The following is an 18735-nucleotide window of genomic DNA, read 5'->3' as shown; positions in this document are numbered from 1 at the left end:
ACGACGCAGCAGCAGAAGAGAAAGGCCAGTCAAAGAAATCAGCTTATTCAAGAAAATGACTGCATTATATAGAAAACTTGCAAAGTCTCAGAATTATAAGCAGTTGATTATAGTTTCCATGTTTCTTCCTTCAAGAGTGTCATTCAGCTGTTACTCAGCCTGTGGTTTTCCATTAGGGTCTTATTACATAGAGTGTAAGTAAAATCAGACAAATTGTTAGCCCTGAGGAGGTGAACATCTCCCTCGTTATCCTGGCTTGAAGTGGGAGTCTTGGTCTGATCCGAGGAGGGGAGACTACACTGGCCTGATTGGTACTGCCCAGCATGAACAACTGGATGTGAGAGGGATGGAGGGGATTAGTGATTCTAATTATTATTAATCACTCAGGAATGGACAAGCCAAAAGTGCTGAACCCAAAGTGAAACGTGTGATCCAAGTGCTGCTGAGCAGCTACATAGAGGAGCAACAAAACTCTCACTTATGCAAAGATGTCCTCAAACTAGTGCATATTTTCACAAATCCTTTCTTCATGGTGAAGTCTTCTTGCATGTGTAGACATGTCTAAACAGCAACATGCAGACTGATCACTAATTCTCAGTTTAAATTTTCTGATTAAAATGAATTGTCTCACTAGAAACATATGATCAACTCTCTCTTTCTAATATGATAGCATTCTGCCCTAAATTCTGCTATGTTATACAGAAACATCACCAGAAAAACTAAAAAGGAACAAATTGGCACCTTGTATACATGGCATATTAAAAAAAAAGAAGAAATCATGACAAGTCAGGAGAAATTTGGGATATGACTTTGCATAAGGAAATCTTCTGAAAAATAAATCCATACAGATATGCTATTACATTAAATCATCTCTCTTTTCTGTCCCCCACCTTAAAATGTGTCAGAAGGAGATAAGCATCCCCTGAGGTCCAGTGCAAAAGAAATGTGCTTCAGAGTCTTCCTTCTAGCCTGAGCACATCTAAGGCAGTACAGCAGAAGGGGGCTGAGGGAAGAAAAGAGTTTTTTCTGCTTCTCCTGTTATCTGTCAGCAAGGGGAGAGACGGACAGCATTGCCTTCACTGACTATGCAAGTTGTGGGAGCTCCTGATTTTCTGTGGCTTTTCCTGTGACTGCCTTTCCCTAAAACAACAGTCCAGTTGGCACTGTGTTTCAAAGCTGCTGTTCACCTCACAGTTTTCTGAAGCAGAAATAATTTTGTTTTCCCTGAGCCATACTGACACAATGATGGGGTTTTGTGTGTGTCTTCACAGTATCCTGAAAGCACCTTAGAATAATAAGAACTAAAGAGAGGACATGCTAGATATTTAATACAATGATTCAGGAACTGAATTGCAATATGTAGCTAGTATTTAACAGGTGAGAGACTCAGAAAGGCCAGCAGTGGAAAGAAATTTCAAGGAAAAACTCAGGAGGTGATTGATAGGTATCTGTTCCGTGTTGGAAGAAGAAACGACCCCCAGATTGTACCAAACCATAATGTACTTCATGTACATCCACATTTCATCCTGCAGAAATAGAGTGACTCAGCCACAAACACTTGGTTGGAAAAACTTCTCCTATGTTTTCAGGAGGCAGGGTGTGCACTTCCTCTGCTAAATTCAGAAGTTAAGAAAAGGGTAGCCATAGCCTAATGCCTCAGAAATTCTTGCTCGTATCATAGTCCTGTGTTTGCTGATCAGCCATCTTTGTTCTTCTGAAAACCTGGGCTAAAGCCATGCTGTTCCTCATCTTTTCAAGGTCCTTTACCTTTAAAAGGGGATTAGAAGTCATTGCACTGGTAACTTTCATTGCTTGATCTGCAGGTTGATTCTAGTTCTGCAAACTTCCCAACAATTGCTATTTACACTTGTGAGTGACACTGACACAGCCATATGAAAAGCTAGAACAGGATTAGCTTTACAACTACTTAAATGTAACTTCTATTTTTTAACCATTCAGATTTAGAACAGCTGAGATTTCAAACAGATTTCAAAAAGATGGCACTGAAATGATGTTTGCAGACTGTTTACTCTTCTTGTATGCTTTTTCATTTGTCCAACTGTCTTCTATTTATCTTCTATCTTGGGACAAAGTCTGTTTTCCTGCAAGAATCAAATGTTTTGATACACTGCCTTGCTCAGCTAATATTCAAAGGGTATAAATAGAGAACAAGTCATTGCAGGAGTCTGTGTTTGACAAGGGTTCAGTCTCTGCCTCTACATGCTAAGGTAATACAAGATAGATTTTTTTACAATGATTGTTATATTTACGCTGCATCTGTCATGAGCATTTCTCACAAGCTGCTAAATTACTCTCACTAAATGATTTCATGGTTAGACTATAAATAAACTTGACTAGTTTACAGTCTCAGAGATACAGAAACATTTCTGGAAGCTCCTAAAATACCTCAGTCTACACTCAAAGATATTGGAGGCAGTAGAAACCGTCATCTGACAGCCCTTGAGTTTGATCTGTGTAACAATATCTGTGGAATTCTGCTCAGGAGTTTCTGCACTTAGCCCCATAATTTTGATTAAACTACAGCATACCCTTTGTTAAGTTAGTCAGTCAAGATATTGAGAAAACAAAGTCTGCACAGGGACGGCTCATCCAGCATGGCCATTTGCACACTGGTCTGATGGGCTGCTTGCAAAAGCAGTCTTAAGCCCCGACATGAGCCCATGGAATACATTTCCTGATAATTCTGTTCTGTGGAATTTCCTGTGTAGCTGGGTACTCCAAACAAAGATTTTGTTATTTATCCTGTGTGTGTATGTGTTTTATTAATTAAAGTTTGATGCTTAATACTGGCATATTTACACATGCAAGCAATTTTTTTCATGGCGGGAGCAGTCCTGGTGCCTTGGCTGGCACTTTGCAGACAACTACAAATCTGTCTTTTGAGCAAAGTTCTGGTGCTTGGTTGAACAGCAAGTACATGAAATTACAGGCACAGGTCTGTATTTGTGTCAGCTCTCTGTTTTCATTTCCCACCCCCATACTTACAGACTGATATTGTCTCATTCCTGTATGTGCACATTAATTCTATCCATCATGCATCCTTAACTGTACTTGTGCATCTGTAATTCATGCAGTTATTCATTTTTCCTGGCTGTTGTGGAATAAATAAACAGGTGCGTGTTTACACTTAAGTCAACTGGGTGTGCCTGACGATATTGAAAAAGCAAAGCCATACTAAATGGAAAGGCCTGACAGTTTTAGCTCTTGGCTTATTATGCATGCTGACTGCTTCATTTCTACTGTATTAATTTCTAACACTGTAAAATCAATACACATAGTCTGAAAAAAAAAGGGTTTGGAGGGAAAAGAGGGATGCTTATATTATGTGATATCCAGACACAAGAACTGCCATATGGGATCAGATCAAAATTCCATTTATCTCATTATTTTCTCGCTGACAATGGTCTGTAGGGGATTTTCAGGGGGAAGAACATAAAAAATAAAAATGGCATATCTGAATTTTCCCCTAGAATACCTCTCATTTTCCAGAAATAAGCTGTGGAAAAAATCTTCCTTTATTCTAGCTGGGAACTGTAAGTGTATCATCATACTTAACAGGACAAATGGAGCTACATCCTGTTAACTAATCTAACCCCTCATGAACTTACCCAGGCTTTTGGCTTCCATGCTGTTTTATGGCTGCAAGTTCCATTACTTATTGCATGTAATGTGGTCATCGTATGTCCTTGTGAACCTGCTGTCTGATGGTTCTTTGTGTATTCCTTGCTTCCACTATTTTTGAGAGAGAGAGCACATAGTAGTTTCCTGCAGATCTGCTGTCTCCATACCATTCACATAAGGATATACTCTCTCATTCACTTATTTTCCAAGTTGAAAACTCATATTTTATGTAATTTCTCCTTTCAATCATATTTGTCCCCAGCCCATCTTATTCTATGTTCTTTTGAGGTGGAGTAGTGTGTATTAGATCAGGGTTTCCCACTGTAAGAACACATCTGCAAAGTATGTCATAATGATATTTTCTAGCTCTCAGTTCCTTCCCAAAAAATTCTAACGTAGCATAAAAAGTTGCAAAAACATGACTTGGGCCTCCGCCAAGGAGAGATAAATTTACTTCAGATGACTAGGTGCCACATGTATTATATTTTCACAAGCTTATCTTTGAAGGTGTAGAGTGTTGCTGTGAGGCAACAGCCGCAGTGCAATCTTCTCCAAGTTTATGTCTTAAATTTTGCTGAGTGAAAGTTCAGTATCCATAGCCTGAGAGTACTGCTGTAAATCAGGCTACTTTTCCTTGCCTGCTGACTATGAACTCAACACACTTAGGCCAGGAACTCTTTTCAGATTTTCCAAGTTAACCAATACGGAATACAGTCAATTATAATTAGAGAAAGTGATGCTTTTCCCAGTAAATAAGTGTCAGAGGGAAACAAAAGGGTTGCACTTCAAGCACCATTCTTTTGACATATATTCAGATATTTAGGCACAGAAAGACAGAAAATTATGTGTTTGGTTTTTTGTTTTTTTTTTTTAATAAGAAATTCCTTCCTTTGTGATGATTTTCTCAGTGGTTCAAAATGCAGCCTCATAAATGCAACCAGTTGTATTTCTACTGGCCATTTCGGTGGTCTGAGTACTGTAGCTCGGCTTGTCAGCTCTGTGTAATCAGATTCCAGATGTTTTTTCCTTGTTTCCTCCTTTTGAGTTTTGGTGATACAACACACTTTTGTACATACTTGTCACAGGATGCTGTGTTTTCACTGTGAGACTGCTCAGCCTATACTGAGCAACTCTCCCAAATACAGAAAATAATGAGCTATGTAATGTACTGTCATAACAAAATTGTGGTTTACACCAATTATGTTTATCATGCAAATATACCGCTTTTAAATTTTATCACCTTTAAGTTTTTCCCACACAGTGAAATGTTTTATTACATCACTTGTCTTCAGCCAAAGAAGTGAAACCTTCACAGCTAACAGTGATTAACCACCGCCCCGCAGTATGAGACAATACATTTTGTAGCCTAAAACAACTTATGGATCATTGTCCTGACAATTACAAATGATACTTGAAACTGAAAACTTTGGGCAGGCTATGAATGAATCACAGACAGAAGCACAAAGACAGAAGTTAGAAAGGACAATTATAACAGCACACTTTGCAGCTTTCAGAAGCAATGTACTCATTTCAAATTCATTATTCACACAAGCATCCTCATGTTAGCTGTGAACTATCTCTAGCAAGTAAGGTGACGCACAATGGAACTAAAGCATGCTTCAAAGTCTGCTGGAAGAGGAGGAAGAAATACCTTCATCAGTAGAAATACTGTTAGCCATAATGCCTGCTGACAGCAGTTAAAGTTATCTTGGATGTGTTTACGTGAACAGCAGAGAATTCAATAACGATTTACCTACTGCAGATGCTCTGAATACTCAGTGTAAAGTGTCGAGTGCAGTACCTAAATACAAAATAAACTTAGCCTGAGTTTGTTGTGGCTGAGTAGTCTGAGTTTCCCAAAATCACGGACGCCAGAAGACTGCAGTTCCATTTATAAGTGTAGGTGGGAACACTCACGGAGCAGGTAAAGCCTTGCTGCGTTGGTCTGCATTGGTAAATCTCCACTGAAGAATTAACGAGGAATAGGCTGTTTGTCAATAGAGCCATGAACAATGTCTTTTTGCTGTTTATAGATTAAATGATCTGCTTGTTTTAAAATCATTCCTCCTTGCTGCACCTTGGACCCTCTCAGCCCCAGTATTTTACCTGTGGAAATGTAGGCATTGCGTTTGAGGAAGGGTTAGGTATGAATGGGTGACACTGACAATAAGCAAGGGTATAAACAGAACCTACAGTCTGTGCTCGCTTTTGTGAGACATATGCAGCAACTGTCTCAGCAGAGTCTTCCAGTTCTAAAAAGATGCTATGTAGATTTTTGCTAATGAAAAGAAGAAAAAACTTTGGAGGGAAAGCAAACGCTCTTGGATGGAGAAGGTATGGGGCTTAGTTATCTCAGACCGCTCAATTTACAATTGCTCTTCAGAACGACATATATGAGCCTAAAGTGACAAACCTTATTTAAAGACATGGTGACCTCCCCACTTCTATTGCAACACACAATTTTTAAAATTGCTTAAAATATAGTTCATAGAATCTAAAGCAAAATATTCAGTATGAATATGGTTATTTTTCTGGAGTAATAAATAACAACACAGACTATATAACAGACTCGATTTGCTAAGTAATTCCTTTTCCAATGCAGGCATAGCATTATCAATATTAAACACACAGATGACTGATAGAAGGAGCAAGGACTCCCAGATATGAATGTTCTAAGATTTCAGAGAGTATTACACTTTGACTGCAATTCCAGAAATATTTTGCTTATCCTTGCCAATGATGACAAAAGTGATTTACTTGAGAAAAATGTGTTGTGTAGTAAAACCAATGACATTTAATCTTAGTTTTAGCACCTAATTATTATGCTGTGTCCAACACTGCAATACCAGAAACGCTTCTCTTTAAAAAAAAGTCATTAAAAGTAATAGGTAAATAACAGCACAGCTGTTTTCTTTCATAAACATATTTAGAAACTAGGCCTTGTAATGCTATTTTTGAAATTGCCACATTCACCAAGCACCTTAAGTTATTAATAGCTTGTCTGCCTCTGGCATGAAAAAACATCTCTTTGAAATAAAGTGATCCTTGTATTCTTAGACTACGAAACCATAGATATTAGCAGGGAAAAAATTTAAATAACAACAAAAAAAGTACACAAGACAGTATAGATTAATTCTGATGCAATCTCTACGAAGTTATCATGTTAGAGAATATATATATAAAGCATAGACCCAATGATATATGATTTTGACAGAGAACATGCTTTTTTTGTAGGGTCTTTGCATGGTTCTCCCCATGGGTAGAATTTACAGGACATGTATATACAGGAGTCTGGATTCCCTGTCAGTGACTAAGTACCTAAAATCCAGGCATTATCTCACCTAGCACCTCTGCTAGCTCAGACATCAGGGCCAGATTGAGATGGCCTCATTCAAAGTGACACTAACTTCCAGAGCAGTAATGGAGTTTCTCTAACTTGGTGGGATGATGTGTAGTGGGGCATTAACTTTGTGAGGCACCGAGATGCTCAGTGCACCATAAAAAAGGTGCTTAACTTTCTAAGCAAGCACAAGTGACAGGCAGAGGGACCTCAAGGCAACGGCTGGTTCTTAAAGTGCTGATTCTTTCACGTGTTACAGTGCAAAACAGTGAAAATGGAACATTATTTAAATTAATAAAAAAATGCACCACAGACACCGTATCACTAAGAAAGCCAGTAACTTTACTGATTTGTCTGCAAAATACAAATTATACCTTATTTCCAGCAGGAGAATCTTTTGAAATTTTCCCATTTTTGTTCACTACAGACAGCTGAATTAAGTCCCTTGAGATACACAGATGTGGTTTAACTTAGTTATAACATCTTGTCATCTAGTGGCGACAAAGTCCAGCTTATGCCGCTGTGAGCCTCTACTTTAATATTTGTTGCAAATGCTTGTATGCTCCCATTTACAAGCTATTTTGTTATCACCATTGTTTTATGGAAGCAAATCCCCATGAAAGAGAAGAAAAAAAGAAAAAAAGGATACAACAAACCATCTGAAGCAATCCAAGTGTAATGCCTGCGGTAACCCAGGTCTGATATTAATTACTCCACAAAAGACTCTGGTACTGCATTTTTTATTTTTTTTTTTTTAATGAGTTACTTAACTGACCTTTTTTGAATCAAACTGAGGTACGGATCAGTCTGAGGTATGAGAAGGGAAGGTAGAAATGCAACACCTGATTATGAAAATAATCAAACGGATACTTTTGATGCAGAAGGTCTGTGGCTCAAAGCTTGGATTGCTCCACATCTTTGGTTAAAATATATTAACAAAAGCCTTTTATTACATCTACAGTCTGAAGCATTCTAACAGACACCAATGTTCCATCAGTCCTTCAAGAGACCTGTAGTGGCAGGAAATTAATGCCATATAACTGACGACATCACAGCAGATGGCACAAACAGGAACAGATGAAGTATGCCATGTTTAGGCAACAGCCTTTATTGAGGTTTCAAGTGGCTTTTAAAAAATTACAAAGCATTTACCTTCAAGGCGAAGGAAGAAGGAAAACAAAACAGCTCTGTTAGGACTATAGATAAAAGAGGATATATAGGATAACACATACAATACAAAAGGGTTGACATCCTTGAAAACAGTCTATGAGTTCTTTTATTCTTACGCTAGCTTTACCTGAAAAAGATCTGAGGACAACAGATATTTTTATATTATTCATTAAAAACTGCTAAATTCCTCTTCTGGGAAAAATATAAGCCATTTTGTTATAAAACACAACTTTTGAAAAACACTGAAATGACAAAAGCTTTACTGCGAATGGCTCAATGCATACAATATACAGGTTGTGCAGATAGGGTATATCATATAATTGTCACCAGCAATTAAACACTAACTGACAACACCTTTTAATAGAGGTTAGCTTAGCTATAACAATACTTGCAGATGTCTAGAATGCCACTTCAGGTGTTTGAACTTACAATTAAGAATGTTGCCTAAAACATTATATAGCATGGGTTAAGGTAAAGTAAATGTTAATACTCTTTCAGGGCTCTGCCCCAAACTCCTTAAATACAAAGGAATCACACAATAAACCCAAATTAGCTTTGCAAATACAATAAATGGTAAGGTACAGATAAAGGAACAAGAAAGGTAGACAGTTATAGTTTACAGAAAGTGACTTCACAATCAAAGTTGTGCTTCTTATCATTAGATCAGTTTGCAAATATGCATTATCCCCCACAATTTTGCCAGTATAAGTTAGTTGCCCTCTGCAGCAGGAACAAGAGGGATGACTGGCATTTATTTTCACGTGATTCTGTTCTACTTGTGTTTATACAAAAATCACTGTCAGAGTTAATATAAATTGCCCAGGCAATACTTTTCACGCTACTTTCTGCTTAGTTACTTGCAGTAATATATTACACTGCATCTTCGTTAAATACGATATCTTTCCTTTTTCATGCGTTGCTGAGGCAAATCGCAAGGTAAACTATTAATATGGCTATTCTTCATATATCAATAGACCAAATCCCCTTCCCCACTGACAAGTTTCTACTACAATACTGATAAAGTTGTATTTTTTCTTGAAATGACAAGGTACATTTGTGATATATTTGCATATTTTTGACACACCAAAGTTTAAAATTCTCAGAAGAGAATATGAGTATAGGTTCATCTGAAGGTGAAGAAAGTGGTTTCAAAAACAGTTTTTTTGTGTTTTAAAATTAATTATGGGCCCCATTTTACCTTTTTTTTTGGTTTTGTTTTTGTTTTTTGTGATTTTTTTTGTGGTTTTTTAATTTTTTTTTTCTTTTTAAACATGCGTATCTTTTTCTTTACCCTGCAGATTGCTACACAAGATAAGATGGATGCATTAGTAGCACAGTATTCTGCTTAAGGAGTTTCCAGATTATGCACTAGCCCCTGCACAGCTGAGAGTGCCTGTAAGGCAGGCTTCTATAAAGTCATGATAAGTGAAAAGCGTATGTCTTAATGCACACTGTAGTCTGTTCATCATTCTCTACTACAGAGAGGTACACTTCATCATTGAGCAGTGCACAGCAACTGCATGTATAGGTGGGAAACAGAGTGTGGATTTCCCTTAACAAAATATTCTGTGTTGATATTTAGCTGTTGCAGCTATATCCTTCATCATAGTGTCAATATATGTCAGTGAGAGTTGGAAGGACTCTTGGAAAAAGGAGAAATATTACAGTTTTACTATGGCACTAACATTTTGCTTAAACGCTTTTTCCCTCCAACAGAAAGATTAAACTGAAACATTTGAATACACCATTTTCTTCTAATAAACAAGAGGGACTTAAAGAAACGATACATTCCCTCTGGTCAAGCTATTTTAGTCAAAGGAACAATATGAGGCAGGAGAAAATGTGGATGCCATATGCTGAAGCAAATCTCGCTTGGGTGCAAATACACAGGGAGCGTTGTTCAACAACTTGCCCACTGTGAGATGACGTGACCGCAGAGGTCCATGAGAACCAGGGACCTGATGGCCAATGTTGGCTGTGTAAGATCAATCAACTTTGAATGGCTCTTCAACTGATGATCTCACTAAGAGTTTTAAATCTGTGAGAGAGGGGAGTAATCTTTGTAGTAGGCATGTTTGTGCCGATGCCTCCCTTTAACTCTCCCTACTGCTTCTGCAAATATTCACCTGCACTCACGTAACTGACAGCCGTTAGAGCTGTACATCCAATTCTGACAGGCAGAATACCAGCTTCAGTAATGAGAAAGGGCCAAGTTACGCCACTTTGTCATTTAACCCATGGAAAACTACAAGATACGCAGGACGTTGAGTAATAGAAGGGCCCTTAACTTGTTACAATGCACAAAACAGCATGAAAGAACTAATCAGTATATACAATGGATCGCAGTTCACCCAACTGATTGTAAAATGCTGTATTAAAATGATTAAGTTGTTACACCATGGGTAAATTCTAACTTTTTACAGATCAGTCTTTCAACAGCTGACTTCGATCTGTAAAACGTATACCCAGTAAAAGAAAACCGAAACAAAATAGTTAAATGTGCAACTGCACAAATATAATTCCCCACTATTAAGATAACAAAAACTTTTGCTATTACCATAATTATTATATATATTAGAAAGCTATACACAAGCATGTTAATTTCACAGATTTTTTTAAAAGATTCTTAATATTTTATATAATTAGAAATACACATTTCAAAAACAAAACTTCTGCAAAGAGAAAACAGTTATCTTGGTTAGCAAAGCATGGAGTTCTTCATGGCTTAGGGTAGTGCTTTCTATACAAAAAGTCCTTTTTGTTTGTTTCTTCAGGACTGTTTAAAAGATTAGCGAAGCTATCAAGGAAAAAAGAACACATTTTGGCTTAAGGAAACTACAAAAGCCACAAATGCTTTGCAAACTCTGTCTTACTTTTTAATATGAAAATAAGCAAAATGTAATGTACATATTTTTATATTTTTTTTTCATTTAATAAGTGATGCAGACCCAGAATTTTTAAATTAAATATGTTAGCCCTCGAACTCAACATTTTTACAAGTATGGTCCTCTTCAAATGTTTTGATCCTTTTTAACTGAGTGCCATACTCTAGAGATATGCCTGCATGTTTGTGAGCATTTTCAGTATGTTAGGTGACCCAGTCTTTTTCCAGCATCAATTCATGGCCACCCAACCGCTGGGTCTGTCAAAACATCTGTACATTTTCTATATGTTGCATAACAGCTGCTTTCTCTCTCAGTAAAGATCTGCCATTTCTGGCAAATGTTTTCCTTTTGTCTATTTACACGTAAATAACGTTGAACCTGCAACATGACACTATCTATTGTAACATACATTTTGCAAGGGAGCACAACAGTGAAAAGAAGTTAGCCTTAAAATCTATTTTGTACACATGTTCTGTTGTACAACTCAAGTGCTAAGCTTATCTCAGCATTTCTGTTTATCCTTATACTGTATCACTGAGGCAATTTAAAAGTACTTTTACAAAACAGAGTACCTGACTTTTTTTTTTTTTTTCCACACACGGCACATATAATGCATATCGACCCCCCCTCCCCCATTAAGGTATAGCACACACACACTGCAAGAAAAAAAACTAATAGGTAATAATGTTATCATGTCGCCCATCCTTCAGAGAGCCGCATACGCTTGACAGAGGGGCTTTCCCTTTCGTCCGGCGAAGGTCTGGTGAGTCCAATGGGGGAGTGGAATTCGTTCCGGTGATCTTCGCGGTCACTTCCATCGTAGGAACTGCTACAGCTGCTCAAACTGTCAACAGGAGATCTCCCCGCCTCATGGCGCGTGTGCTGTGGGTATCTCGAGGGTGTGGTGGTACGGTCTCTAGGAGGAGAAACAGGTTCTGACTTGATGTTGAGGCTTTGAGTAGAAGGCAGGGAGAGATTTGTACTCTGAGATAAATGAGTGCTAGTGCAAGCTCTGTAGGAGGAAAGGAAACCCAGTTACCGACGGGGGAGGCACGGAGCCCCCAGATATGCACAAACACTCACACGAAACACCAGTGTAAAGGCTCGCGCAGGACCAGCGCATGCAGAGAGCACGAGGACTGTTTTCCGGGGAGAATTCACGAATTCAAAGAGATGAAAGCATCACAACAAACGTGGCCGGCTTGAGCGGGACATGCCCTCGGTTTGGAAGGAGGTCTCGCTTTCAATCTCTCTCTCTCTCCTTTTTTTGACTCAAGTGTCACTACAAATTTTGGAAGGCGAGCCTTTGCACTGTTGGAACCACCTGCAGGTTTCTTTATAACTAATGCTTGTGTGTGTGTATGCACTGGCTGAGACAGGGGAGGCACGGACTCTCTGCTGGGATTAATCCAATTAGTTTGAATGCACCCAACTATTTTTATGGCTGTTCATTTTGACATGCGACTTCAGATGCAAAAATTTGAGCCAGCTACATTTTATACCTTTCAGAATAGAGGTGAAATTACAGGTCCTAGGATTGACATTAATAAAATACCACAGGCAGGCAAGGATTTAGGTATGATTTTCTGGTTTAAATCTATGAATTTATAACTCAATCCAGAATGCTTTTGAATAAACTACCAAAGAGAAGCTGAAGAATAGTAGAAGATGTGAGAGGACTGTACTGTTTGCCTGTAGGAGAGCCCAGCTCATAGGATGCTCCTAGCATCAAGAGAAACCGCTATGATAAAATTTTTTCAAAGGCAAGCTATATAACTATTCTAAAATAATTTTATTTCTGTGCATTTTTGTGGGCGGGTAGTGGCAGTGGAAAGCTGAAACAGGCAGGGAGGAGAGTGAATACTGAGAATGCGCTTTATGGGAGAAATGAGATCACTTGCATCTGCAGGATGTTTTGTACAAAAGCACCACCTCCTGGTAAAACCTGACTTTTCTCTTCGTTATGAAAACAGATTTCTCAACATGCAGTTCCCATTACGTTCCACTTCAGGGACCATTTGCTAGGCTGAAGTTAGTGTCTAACCCGAGAGACAGTTTCAAGGTTTCGACTCATGGGTGTTTATTTATACAGAGGGAGACTGAAGGCAGTAGGGGCAACGGACTGCTTGGCCTCTTAAGGTTTTAAACCCAAAGGGATGTGCAGGCATTTTTACTGCAAGCAGAAGAAATGTTGACATTTGGAAGTAATTTTTAAGCATGTGGAAGAAACTATTAAGTTTAGATGTGGTCTTTTCACTTATTGAAATATTCTACTTTTCCTGATATCTTATCAACTGGGAGTTGAGCTTTACTTAAGCAACATTCACTACAACTTTGACGAAAGACAACATGTTGTTCTCTTTCCTTCTGACAGATTTAAAATGGGACTATATGGCTTCACTACTGAATGATATGAGCTGTTTTTATCAGAAATTATTGCAGGCTTTAATAATGGGTAGATGTTGTTAGAAAACAGAGAAAACAGGATGTTCTACCTCCAGTTGCTTTTATCTACCCTTCATTCCTATACAGATGAATGTGCCAAATTTGCAGTGATCCCTGTCATAAGTCACAGAGTTTGTGAGTAATAGCCCTCACAGCAGCAAATCTAGGCTTTTTTTTTTTTGGCAAAGAGGATGTTTTCTTTGCTTTTGTATCTATTACATTAACACATATAAGAAACTGTAAATACCAGACTTCATCATTCCAATGTAGTGAAATATTACACTCTTTTCCTGAAAACTTGTTGAAAAGAATCCAACAAGAATCAAAAATACATTCCTGGGTGTTTTTTTTTTTTTTTTTTTTTTTTTTTTTTTGCTTTTCATTTCCAGTGACTTTATTTTTCAGTTGCTTAGGAGATGCTAGGACTTCACCTGGGAAAACAGGCTGCCAGTTTAGCATGTATGATGAGATTACATATGATTTTAGATGCCAAGCTTATAGCTAAACCTGAAAGTCCCATAATAAAGGATGGTGGAGCCTGGGGATTTGATTTAGAAGTGTTTGCTATGAGCAGATGACATGTCTCTTTGCAAAGCGAGGGACAGCTAAAAAAACCTGTGCTAGTTAAAAACAACCATATTCAGTCAAATTTGTTCACATGGGATATACTTGCATTCTATTGTGTGACAGCCCGGAAAGGAACAAATGTAGAGGGATAAGCTGCATTTTCAATGAAATAGAGCTAGTATTGCTATACGCAATGTTGCTTTTTTAATAGTGTTTCAGAAGCGAGTAAGAGAATACATGTCTACAGACTTTTCTTTAGATTCCTTGTGATTCATCAGCAGGGTTATGTAAATACCTGGCATACAAATTTGTGGCAGTTTCAAATATGCCACGGGTTGATCTGCATTTTGAACACTTTTTTGTAAATTGACAAATGTTAAGAAGTAATTTTGGCAGGTCAGGAATTAATTTTTGAGGTTTAAAACAATATAAATAAATTAAAGCCATTTTTTTGAGTCATCATTCAAATTTTTTTACTTTTTAAATATAGTCTTTTCCTGCTAAAACTATTCCTGAATTTTAATATCTGGTTTTGGTGGCTATAATTTACATTATTTCATTAAAATTTTCTGAAACATTTTATGAGAATCTTACGTAAGCTAAAATGGTCAATTACAATGGAAACTTACTGTTACACACAGATGTGAATGGTGAAATAGTACTTATTTAGGGGCAGTCTTTAGACCCATATTCTAAACAGAGGACTGACCTCTATTTAGAATAGAAGCTGTATTATAAGAAATGAGAATTCTGTCTGCTGCAAAATGATTTCTTTCTGTATATGTGTGTGTGTGTGAGTGTAGAAACAGCTGTTTGCATCGATATCTATCAATGTACAGTTTACACTGTTGCTTCATATAATTATGTGATTTTGGTCCAGGCATGCCCAATTCTCATAATTTGCAACGTACACTAAGTTCACTGGAAAACAAACAGGGTTTGAATATGGAAAATCCACAGAGAATATAAAGCGCATTACTTCAAAGGATTGTGTATAATTATAAGCACTCAGTAAGTGCCATGCAGTCCACTCATGTTGACGCAATCACCTTTTTCCATATATTGTATGAAAACATTTCATTGTATGGGGACAATGAAGAAAATTAATGTTCTAATTTTACACAGCAGTTCCTATTGAGACCAATATAGTGAAAATGTGATGTTTATTTAGAATACGACAGCCACATGGGAGAAATGCTGGTTCCTATCTGGGTTCAACACTGAACAACTACACAGCTCTGCTGTGTAAGAGGTGGGAAGCGAGTCAGGATGCAATGAGCTCACAAGTAGGTTTAGTCCTTGCTGATGCCAGTGAGATCAGTTCTGTGTGTGTGTCTCCATCTATTCAAATCTCCAGCTGCTATGGAAGCTCAGCATGCACAGATAGAAGTGCAGGTCTGAGTAGGTGATGAGTGAGGACATGAACATGCACCAGACAGGTTTTTACAGAGGAAGAAAGTGGTCTATTGAAGGAAGAAAGAGCCTCACATACCTTTTCTTTTATGCCCACACTTGCTTCTCTAAATTAGTTTACTTCCTTACTTCATATATTTTTTCCCCATAAATATATATAAGGAACCATTGAAAATTCACTGCAAAGTTTAGTTAGGTAACTTTAGTTATGTGCTAGTCTGTAACTAGGAGAATAGATGATATTTGTGACTTGCTAGCAATGCAACCTTCCTCCCTTCCCTCTGTTTTTCTTTTAGTTAAAAGCAAAGTTGATTTTTCATGGTTTTTGATCAATGTAAAAGCAGAATAAGAATTTCTGTGTCAATATATTTTGACTAGCTCTCCACGTTAAGGTCTATACTTTAAAAAGAAATTTCTAAATGAAGAATAATATGAAACTGAATCACTGGAACATCTTATTTACAATGGTGGCATAAGAAAAAAAGGCTCAATCCTACATATACAACGCTTTTGTTCAAAACAAGAAAGCTGGCAGAACTGATACAAATTCACAAAACATGGTGTCACTCCATCTAAATTTTTCAGTAAAAATGGTTCAATGGAGAATATTTGCCTATATCTAGCTATCACTATTACCTAATAAAAATTAATTGTTGCTAAGTAATAAGCTTGCTATGCAAGAATCACAGAACAAGTCAACAGTATGCATGAATTTGGACAATTTTCTGTTCAGGTGGGTAGAAGTTTGGAGAAACTTCTTTTACATTAACAATTATCTATACTGAAGATTCTTCAGATGAAATATTGTTTCTATGTTTGCACTTATATTTTCTGAAAGCCAAAATTTCACCTGTGGATGATACTTAAGGAAGAAAAGATTCTCTCTTAGACTGGGAAATATGGATGAAAGACAACATTTTCCATATAATGGACTTGTGCTTAAAAAATTTAGATCATTTATTTTGAAGTTTGGAATGGACTTCCCTTCTGGTTGGCAGCAATTAACTTATGGTAGACTCTTTGGTCCATGTTAAATAAGCTGTAACCCTCTCTGTAAGAGACACTGCAGCAACATTTAGAAAAAATCCCAAACTTTTGGGAGGGATTGATTTTCAACAGAATTTGTGTGTATTTTTTTCCAGATGTAGACCTAATGAAAAGACCATGAAAGTACTATTTTGTTTTTAACCTAAAAAGTTGAAAAGTCCGACTTGTTTTAATGTCTCAATCATATCAAGACAGATTCTACATCGTTATCCTATTAACCAGGCTCAGCAAAAGGCCAAAAGCTGCGCAGACAGGGAAAGCAAACTGCTCCCATGTCCTCTGGTATTTGCCCTCAAGCCCACTGGCACTAGTAAGGTTGCTAATTGCAGAGTCAAGATGAAAAGTTAAAAGTTAGGCTGTAGAGGTCTTCTCCAATTATCTTAGAGATGGTTCTGACAGTGCTGCTGAAATTGTTGAGGACTTATCTGGAGCAGGCTAATATGTCTAACCATACCCTATTCTATTACTAACCATATTCTTCTACCATGTATTGATGAAGCAGGGCTGGTTTTCCTCTTTAGGCTTCGGTGAAAAACAAAACCTGCTGGAGAACTAGGATGTCTCTTCCAGTAACTCTGCTTTCTCACAGGTCATTACAGCCTCCTGTCACCAACAAACATCTCACAGTTGCCAAATCTTTCCAGTATATGACCTCACTCAGCACAGGGATTTGGGTTGTCAAACCCTTTCTAGATGTATTTTCTCAAATACCCGGGGATGGCTATAATTTTGTGTGATTGTTTTAATCTTCCTTCAAATTCTAGCTCAGGTTGACATGGACTGAATATGTTCTGTATAATTTCAAGTTTTTCAGATAATCCAAAAGTTAGCACAGGTGCTTTTGCATGTAGAACTCGGTGACTAAAATAAAATAAAGACATGCTTATGATTGTCTGCAGAGATAGAAGATTTCTCCAGAACTGTCAGTGAAGCAGCTTTCATAGCTGAATTCATTTAAAAATCACTGAAAGAATAATAATAAAAGTAGCAGCTCAGAATGTATTCCACCAGCCACAGCCATTACACTTCGACATTCTGTGATATGAATTAGAAACAGATGACCATGTGTGACATATCTGAAAAGGCATGTAGTTAGTTTAGGATTTAATTTATACTTTTTTGGTTAACCAAATAGCCTTATTACATTCTTTGGTACACCACTGAAAACAATCAGCTTATTGTAAGGTTATACATTGATATCTAACACGTGAGTTTTCAATTTATTTGAGACTTTATGTCTTTAGTTGTATAGTTAGCCTGAATGTTGCCCCAGAAACAGTGCAAACTCAAAAAGAATATAGAAGTGTAAGAGAAAGGTATTAAGACTATTTTTTCTAGCACAGCAACTATTTCAGTTGTATGTTTTTATGTAGTTAGTATCTATATATGCTTCTTTATATAGAAATGCGGTTTAAAAAATTTTCATTTCCTCTGAAACACTTGTATAGTGGTCCTTAAAAAACCCAAACCATCTATATATGGTAAAGAAATTACAGTAAGTTACAAAAAGTGGTCAGATAAATTAGAAGGAGAATTTTGAAGTTTAAGCCACATTTATAGTATTAAATAGTTTCACATTATGGCAACTATCTTGCAAAAAAATTAGTGCATATGTGCACTACCTCTTTCTCCACCCGCCCCCCACCAAAAAAAAAAGAAAAAAAGGAGTTTACTTTTCAAATGCATGTGAATTAAATTTCTCCTCATAAATACACTCCAGCTGTTTTCAGCTTCTATTTTTTTAATGAAAACTTTTACAATTCAAACGTGTCTAGCCATACCTTAGGGTATGTGTGATGTGCTGGTGAATGCCTATAGTCTTATCAATAGAAATTGCAGATACCGGTTTTTTTGAAAATCATACTCTTAAAGTTCACTTCAATAAGCCAATAGGCTGCTTTTTTCAAGAATGCATTAGGTGATTTCCCTGTGTGAATTTTCACACTTTTAAAAATCCTGAAATGATTTAGCAGTGTGCTTCATCAACCTTGAATAAATGTCTTGAAATTAGCCACTAGAGGGCATGGATACCTATCCTCCTCAACACCGGCAAATCACAATGAGTTTTGTGGGCTTACAGTTCTTAGGCCTAATTATGTTATTTGCTTGTAGAAAACATTGCCAAAGAAATTAAACTTCAATGTCAGAGCTGAGCAGAAAGGAGTATGTGATTATCATATAAGGTTAAGGCTTAATCTCAGGTCAAATCATGATGTGACTCTTCTT

General features: G+C 37.2%; 1 protein-coding gene across 19 annotated transcripts in view; it reads right to left on the bottom strand.

Moving 5' to 3' along the window:
• Positions 1 to 7303: 7303 nt before the first annotated feature.
• Positions 7304 to 18735, bottom strand: part of MEF2C (myocyte enhancer factor 2C) — a 141860-nt gene continuing 130428 nt past the window's right edge. For 15 of the 19 annotated variants that reach the window (XM_041121021.1, XM_030004624.2, XM_030004625.2 and 12 more), the window contains one exon: positions 7304 to 12049. In XM_041121021.1, the coding sequence (XP_040976955.1) occupies positions 11728 to 12049 (322 nt within the window). In that variant the 3' untranslated portion in view covers positions 7304 to 11727. The remainder of the gene's footprint in view (positions 12050 to 18735) is intronic. The other 4 variants (XM_041121024.1, XM_030004638.2, XM_030004635.2 and 1 more) reach the window with 1 other exon arrangement.

Source organism: Aquila chrysaetos, chromosome Z, assembly GCF_900496995.4.
Source record: "Aquila chrysaetos chrysaetos chromosome Z, bAquChr1.4, whole genome shotgun sequence".
Taxonomy (NCBI): Eukaryota; Metazoa; Chordata; class Aves; order Accipitriformes; family Accipitridae; genus Aquila; species Aquila chrysaetos.
Note: the sequence above shows the minus strand (reverse complement) of the source record. Positions and strands in the feature narration are given on the sequence as shown.